Source organism: Palaemon carinicauda, chromosome 13 (assembly GCF_036898095.1).
Source record: "Palaemon carinicauda isolate YSFRI2023 chromosome 13, ASM3689809v2, whole genome shotgun sequence".
NCBI lineage: Eukaryota > Metazoa > Arthropoda > Malacostraca > Decapoda > Palaemonidae > Palaemon > Palaemon carinicauda.
The window spans coordinates 118,266,501-118,275,266 of NC_090737.1; the positions used below are offsets into that span (position 1 = coordinate 118,266,501).

At 33.8% G+C, this 8,766-nt stretch overlaps 1 protein-coding gene across 1 annotated transcript in view; it reads left to right on the forward strand.

The window, feature by feature from the left end:
- The first annotated feature begins 3,085 nt into the window (after positions 1–3,085).
- LOC137652037 (gamma-butyrobetaine dioxygenase-like) overlaps positions 3,086–8,766 on the forward strand; it is a 6,238-nt gene continuing 557 nt past the window's right edge. The window contains exons 1-8 of the mRNA XM_068385256.1: positions 3,086–3,361; positions 4,503–4,614; positions 5,990–6,189; positions 6,436–6,567; positions 7,339–7,532; positions 7,766–7,871; positions 8,087–8,301; positions 8,522–8,682. Coding sequence (XP_068241357.1) covers positions 3,290–3,361; positions 4,503–4,614; positions 5,990–6,189; positions 6,436–6,567; positions 7,339–7,532; positions 7,766–7,871; positions 8,087–8,301; positions 8,522–8,682 — 1,192 coding nt within the window. The 5' untranslated portion in view covers positions 3,086–3,289. The remainder of the gene's footprint in view (positions 3,362–4,502; positions 4,615–5,989; positions 6,190–6,435; positions 6,568–7,338; positions 7,533–7,765; positions 7,872–8,086; positions 8,302–8,521; positions 8,683–8,766) is intronic.

An 8,766-nucleotide genomic window follows, 5' to 3' on the forward strand; every position in this document is an offset into this window, starting at 1 on the left:
TCAACAGTACCATGGCTTGGTAATTGGATAGAGATGGGGCTGTTTGTCAGGCAATATTAAGTAAATGTAAAAATCACTTAGGTACTATCACATATGAAAAAAAAGATATATCTTATTGAAATCTAAAAACGACTTTACATACATTAAATAAATAATAAAAAATATTGGAAAGACGTTGCTTTTTTCACAAAAAATTCAGTGTTTTGATGAATTAAGTTATTCCATTCATTCTTAGTAGGGTAGAGTAATGGTATATTCAACAAAACGATAAAACTAATAAAAAAAAAAAATGTACAAAAAATGAGATACACAGTGATAGAAGGAAGAGTAAAATTAGAAAAAGACAAATTATGTGATTTCTATAATAAATTAACCAAGAATCAACTGCTTAGAATTCCTTGTTTGGTCAATGCTTATCTTCTTTACCATGTGTCTCTATGAACATCTTTATCTTTTATCATATGATACATCAAGACAATGAAAGATCGTATGAAAAACCGCTAGTTGTTAAATATTTTCATGATGGAATATATGTTATTTAGTAGCATTAATCTTCCCTTTTCATCCTTAATTAGGGTTTACACGCTCGAACGGTTCGTCGAACCTGGTTGTCAAACCCGGTTGTCGAACCTGTTTGCCAAACTGTTCGAAGAGTTGGAGTCAGCCACAAAGGTATAAGGTGTGTGTACAATGAAGCCCCACCCATAAAAGCCAGGCGAGAACAGACTGTCTTCGAACCTTTCGACGAACGTGTTCGACAGCCAAATACCCCATTCACACGTTCGAGTATCACTTCAAATGTCTGTCGAACCGCGTTCGATCGAACCATTCTACCGTGTAAACCTGTCTTTAGGTTAATTTCTCCAATAAATAATAAATCGAAAAAATACGGAGATACCACATCACTTCATGACCTCTGGGGCATAAGCAATAAGTATATAAGTATATAAGTATGGGTCTAAGACTTTTCGTCTAAAGCACTTTCTTCTAAAGTACTTTGGTCTAAAATCACCTTGGTCTAAAGACACTTTAGTCTAATAACACTTTGGTCTAAAGGCACTTTGGTCTAAAAGCACTTTAATCTACAAAAACTTTTGTGTTAATAGCCGTTCTTTTACCTATTGATTGATTTGGCATAAACCTAACCTAACCTAACGGCTATTAACACAAAAGTTCCTTTAGACTAAAGTGCTTTTAGACCAAAGTTCCTTTAGACCACAGTGATTTTAGACTTAAGTGCCTTTAGACCAAAGTGCCTTTAGACCAAAGTGCTTTTAGACGAAAGTGCTTTAGACGAAAAGGCTTTAGACGAAAGTGCTTTAGACGAAAGTGCTTTAGACGAAAAGGCTTTAGACGAAAGTGCTTTAGACGAAAAGGCTTTAGACGAAAGTGCTTTAGACGAAAAGGTCGTACTCCATAAGTATAAATATATTCTAAGTAGACTTCAATACTTATTAACAGATGTACAGTATATAAAAAGGAAGAGTTCTTGAAATTGCAGCATATAGGGCAGGGAAACTTGACCCAGTTCTCTCGTATTCTTCAGATTATTCTTATCATATGCTTGGTCAGCGTTTCAGTTGGAGTCTTGTGCTAAATTTGATTGTAATATCATGAATTTTATTAGCATCTTAGTTTTACAATGGATATGATTGCTGAATATCTTCTATATCTCGATGTAAGTTTGCTGGGAAAAAAAAAATCCCAATTATTAGATTACTAGATCCACCTATTAAGGTACATTATTAAAAAAACCGTAATTCTAATAGGAAATTCTCCGAATGAATATACTGTTCACTGCCGTATTTTACTTAAATACGGGCACCAGTAATTCTACCTTACTTTGATATTATATTTTACGGTTTTGTGACCGTAATATCACTCCTTTACTTCAATATATCTGTTTTTAAAACGGTAAAAATCCTGAAATAGATGTTGCCAGGCATCTACCGCTTTTCTAATACAATTTTTGAATAGTGTATATTGCTGTCTTGGACGTGGAGTAATATCCTCTTGAAAATACGCTAATTGACATTTCTTACTTATGCGTTATATAGCATAACTGAAAAGGTAATTTGAAGTAGGGGCCATTGCACAAATCATGGAATAGCCAATGCAGGTACGAAATGAGATGAGCATTGCATAATGATCGATCATGTTTGTCTAAGTGCACGGAACTTTCACAAAGAGCAGCAGCCAGAAATATTTCAACAGACAATGAGAAACGGCATGGGAAAAATGAGAATATTCCTTAAATAAAGACTACATAGCTAAAAAAAAAAAAAAAAACTGTACAGTATTGCTTTCGGGAATAGAAAAAAATTACGAAAAAATATTTCTCAGTAAATAAGGACTACGAAGGCAAGAACAAAAATCAACTGTACAGTATTGCTTTCGAAGAAAACAAAATATAGGGAAAAAACTATTCAGTAAATAAGGACAATAAAGGCAAAAATAAATCGTTTTTTTACAGTATTGCTTTCGAAAAAATATAGAAAAAACAATTATTCAGTAAACAAGGACTACAAAGGCAAGATAAAGCGACTTTCAAAAAAAAAAAAAAAAAAAAAAAAAAAAAAAAAAAAAAAAAAAAAAAAAAATGATTAACCAGTGATGCCATATATCAGGGCATATATCCAAATTTGCAAATGGGTCAGTATATCAACAACTATAAATTTTCTTTAAAAACCCAACAATATCTTTTTCATTCACAAATAAGCCTTTCGTAACTTCAAACATAGAAACATAAATAGATTTACTCCACCTTGAGAATAAACAATATAATTGGAATTAATCTGAGATTAGTAAAACAGTACTCCTGCTTATTTCATGAAGAAAGCGTTACCAGAAACACCAACAAATGGGCGAGGCTCTAGACCCAACGACCCGATCAATAATAGAATAAAAAAACCTTATCAAGATCTTGATAAAACGAGCGGTGTACCATCAGGCATAAGAGGGTCACGTCCGCCATGTTGGATGCTCATATAAAAGACCGAATTTTGGAGCAACTGAAGCATACACTTTCCAGACTCGGTAAAGACCAACAGGGTGTGGTAGCTAATACAGAGTACTAATCCTCGAGACCAAACTGTCGGTAAACGTCTGTCCAGATATCCAGGAAAGCAGCGTCAACAGATAGTTGTGGAGTAGCATTAACAGACAGTTTTAATATCCACTCACGTCAGAATCATCAAGTTGCCACTGTCAACTGAAAGCTGCCGAATTGATTAAAGTTTAAGAAGCATTAATTCACAGTTTTGATATTGACTCATATTCTTGAAGAAGAATGGCCAGCCGTCGGACAGTCAGTAGCCTCCTGAATGGCGTGGCAGTCTTCAGAAAGGTCTCTAGCCATCAGGTTTGTTGTCTAATACAAGTCCCTCTTTCGTCAAAACTTTTTGATATATACATATATATATATATATATATATATATATATATATATATATATTCTGTATATATATATACATATATATATTTAACTATATATGTATACAATTATATATATATGTATATATATATATACATATATATATATATATATATATATATATATATATATATATTTCTTTTTTTCTTTCTTTTTTAGCTCTAAGATGAGTCTCCTCCACAGTAACATATAATACAGTTGAGTTGCCGTTATCACATGATTATGATAAATAGAACATGTATTTGTTACTTCATACATTTCTTTTGTATAATAATTAAAATTTCCATCATCATCAAAAGAATAAACTAGTATGCCAAACTTAGTTTATAAGAATTACCTTAAAATTGCTATCATTTTATATCATAATATGTGGAAATGCTTTTCGTTTGTTAATCCATCAATTCTTATAAGAAAAGTTACGCAGGTAAAGTGATTGATGTCAGCGAAGCAGAGATAAAAGATTTTCTAGCACCTCCATAGTAACATTATCCATTTAGCAAGAAATAACCCATTCGAACTATATTAGAGTTAAAAACAATGAAAGCTATCGGAGTATCATGAAATTCATTCAATTTGAACTGATTTAGGCATAACTAAAGTTGTGGTAGTTATAGTTATGCACATACTAATGAAAGTGCTTATTACTCCTAATTATATACTTGTACTAAAGGATGTATGTATATATATATATATATATATATGTATATATATATATATATATATATATATATATATATATATATATATATGTTTGTGTGTGTATGTGTGTGTAAGATTGTACATGCACAGTATATATATATATATATATATATATATATATATATATATATGTATATATATATATATATATATGTGTGTGTGTGTGTGTGTGTGTGTGTATGTGTGTACGTGTGTGTATGATTGTATATACACAGTATATATATATATATATATATATATATATATACATTATACATATATATATATATATATATATATATAAATATACATACATATATATATATATATATGTATATATATATATATATATATATATATATATATATATATATATATATATACGTTTCAGATTGGACTAGTCTCCACAAAGAACTGCATCAACTGTAATATCACTCGCTGTCTGAGTCTCGCATCCAAAGCCCGACAGCAGCACCAGGTGAAAGAGGCAGAGGAATTGTCAGGTAAATATTAGTTTTATTCATTTTGTTTTATTTCCAAATAGTTACAAGACAAAAATAATATGATTTACAATATAATTTATTTTTTTCCGAAAATATTTTCCATATAGAAAATTTCCTCTCAAAAAAGTATATACAGTATATATATATATATATATATATATATATATATTATATATATATATATGTATATATATATGTATACATATATATATATATATATATATATATATATATGTATATATATATATATATATATACATATATATATATATATATATATATATATATATATATATATATATATATATATATAGATAGATATATAGATAGATAGATAGATAGAGAGAGAGAGAGAGAGAGAGAGAGAGAGAGAGAGAGAGAGAGAGAGAGAGAGAGAGAGAGATATTGTCTTATAGCCTCGTTAATCTTATATATTTAGTTTCAATAATCTAATTGCCTTGTTATTGTTATATATTTAGTTTTAATAATAATTTTATAACTATGACATAAACACCATTAAAAGAATTTATGAGAGAGAGAGAGAGAGAGAGAGAGAGAGAGAGAGAGAGAGAGAGAGAGAGAGAGAGAGAGAGAGAGAGATTGTCTAATTACCTTGTTATTGTTATATATTTAGATTTGATGATAATTATATAACTATGGCATAAACACCATTACAACTATTTGAGAGAGAGAGAGAGAGAGAGAGAGAGAGAGAGAGAGAGAGAGAGAGAGAGAGAGAGAGAGAGAGATTGTCTAATTGCCTTATTACTGTTATATATTTAATTTTAATAATAATTATAAATCTATGACATAAAAACCATTACAATTATTTGAGAGAGAGAGAGAGAGAGAGAGAGAGAGAGAGAGAGAGAGAGAGAGAGAGAGAGAGAGGAGAGATTGTCTAATTACCTTGTTATTGTTATATATTTAGTTTTGATAATAATTATATAACGATGGCATAAACACCATCACAAATATTTAAGAGAGAGAGAGAGAGAGAGAGAGAGAGAGAGAGAGAGAGAGAGAGAGAGAGAGAGAGAGAGAGAGATAGAGAGATTTTCTCGTCATTGTTATATATCTAGTTTTGATAATAATTATATAACTATGACATAACGAACATTACAAATCTTTACGAGAGAGAGAGAGAGAGAGAGAGAGAGAGAGAGAGGAGAGAGAGAGAGAGAGAGAGAGAGAGAGAGATTGTCTCGTTATTGTTATATTTTCAGTTTTGATAATAATTATATAACTATGACATAAACAACATTACAAATCTTTACGAGAGAGAGAGAGAGGAGAGAGAGAGAGAGAGAGAGGAGAGAGAGAGAGAGAGAGAGAGAGAGAGAGAGAGAGTTCACTAGCTGTCTCTCTCTTGCAGTTCCCTCCGTCCCAATCTCTTCGGCTCAAGTGAGCAGAGATTCTGTGACTGTCAAATTCGGTGACGGCCGGGAGAGCCCGATGCCCTACGTCTGGCTCAGGGACAACTGCCGCTGCCCCGACTGCTACAGCAGCGAGGCCCTGGGCAGGAAATGCCTCCTCTCGGACCTCGACGTCGAAATCCAGGCGATGGACATCCAGGTATTAATGTTAATTCACTTCAGGCATAAGAAAGATGAGTCAGAGTCTTCATATCCTCTTATGGAATTATTCAACTTATCAATATTTATCATATCTTCATTATTGTGATTTTTTTACAATATTTAAACTTGTATATTCTACTCCAGTTGTTTATATTATGCAATATATCTATTCATAACTACTGCATATATTAAAATCCTATTTTCCAGAGTATTCATAACTAAGTATAGAAATCCTATTTCTCAGAGTAATGACGTGTCCTTGAATATCGAATGGAGTGACGGACACCGATCCGAGTATCCTGCCGAGTGGCTCCACGCCAGGGCATTCACCCCCGAGGCCAGAGCCCTCAGGAGGAACGTCTATGCCCTGCCCAAGGTTACTCGGGTTTGGGGCTCTTCTGTATTCCTGGCAGAAACTAAATTCATTTGATAATGATTTACTCAAGGAAATTACTATCTATTGCAAATGAAAATAATCCACAATAGAGGAATAGCTCTTTTAGATATATACTATATACATACATACATACATACATACTTAAATACATACATACATACATATAGGTATGTTGATAAGTACACCTACAGGATATCCGTTGATAATAGGCTCTGGAATAGTAAAATAGGAAGTATTGAACTCCAGTTTGTATGGTATCCCATTTGCTCTGATCTTGGGATTAGCTAAAATAATTCAAGCCAATTGTTGACCCATCTGTCCATTGAGCCTTCTTTTGGGTGAGGGTGTGGGACTTGCAACCTCATCCCAGTATGTATTTGCTTAGATATAAAACACTCACCACAAGAAGGCCCTACTTCTATGGGGATTAGAGTTAAATCGTAAATGATTATAAAAGGTTACACATTAACTGGATATAATTTTTGTAAATGGGAACCCTTCCCCTGGGGATAGTGCCGACATTGCACCACAAGCATTGTACTGTAGGTATTACCTTTGCAGGGTTCCTTCAGTTCCTACCTGCTCTCGCATTATATCCTTCCACTTTACCTCCACTCTTGTTTCCTTTCTTCAAGCTTGGTGTCCCACCTCTTCTAGCTTAACTCTGGTGTTCTACCCTAAATGTAATTTGGCGCTGAATGATCTCACAGGCCCCAGCGCTTAGCTTCATTTCCTGAATTCAATTCACAGGAACCTTGGGGCGCCAACCACAAGCTTCGTGAGTTTGATTATGAGTCGATGAGGAAGGACGACAAGGTGCTCCTCGAATGGCTTCTGACAATGGAGACTCAAGGATCAGCCATGCTCAAAAACGTCCCTGATAAGGACGTCGCAGGACCTGAGATGATCGATCACATCGCGTTTGTCAAGCAATGTCATTATGGGTGAGTATCCACCAGGTACCGGGAGAGTGTGTTTGGTAGTTTTAGATTTGCCTTAATGCTCGTAGATTACGCCTATGTTAGGTTGGTCAATCTACTGTATATATGTTTTGAAACTATACTGTAACCAACTCAATTATAAAGAAGAGCAAAGTGAAGTTTCAGAGCTCTTATTTAGGCAATACAGGATTTGATTTTACTGAGACCGTAAATGTTGTGTCTGTTCTCTCCAACAGACCGCATTCACCCGTGATTAACAGACCAAACACAAACAACGTCGCTTTTACCAACGCCAAATTGGGGATGCACAATGACCTTCCTCAGTACGAGCACATGGCAGGGGTATGACCTCAAGTTCCTTCTTGCTTATCGTGTTCAGACTTTACTACTTGATGTAGAGACATTTGAGAATTTGATACAATAGATCATGTTTTACATACTTATTGTCTTTTCGAAAAATATTTACTGAAATTCTATAGATAGAAAGAACATTAAATATGGATGACTTTTCATGAAATTTCTGTTATCTTAATTGTTTTTGTTATCTCTTTTCTTAGATCATCTTCATCCACTGCGTGAAGCAACATGTTGGCACCGGAGGCGAGAGCGTCATTGCAGATGGACTCTTTGGCGCCGAGCTCCTCCGGAAGGAACACCCGGAGGCCTTCGAGATCTTGACCTCCACCGACTCCTACTTCTGGGACAAAGGTCACGCCAACTACTCCTGGGAGATGGGGGAATTCTATAAGATCTCCAAATTCCCAGTCATCACGTGAGTTTCTATTGATAGTTTTTATATTTTTTCGGATGAAATTGTTATGGTTGAAATTGTTGTGTACAAATTTATCTTACTTTTTATATTCCTTATAAAACCTGAAAATAATTTTATAACAACTGAAATGACTAAATTATTTTTTTGAGAACAAAGAAGAAAACAATACACTCAATTTTCACAAAGAATTGAAGTACTGAAACTCAGAATTTAATTCCAGACTCAACAGCAGCAAAGAGGTCATTCGCGTAGCTGTCAACAACGCCATTCGAGACTCCTACCTCGACCTGCCCTCGTCCAAGGTCAAGAAGTTCTACGAATCCTTGAAGCTCTTCAACGACATCCTGTACTCCAACTCCTCCACCTTCAAGATGGACTCCGGTAAGACAACTGTAGTCGTTTAGAAATGATTTTTGGAAACTATTTCATCACTTGCGATGAGTTTATGTGTAATTTTCATTTACT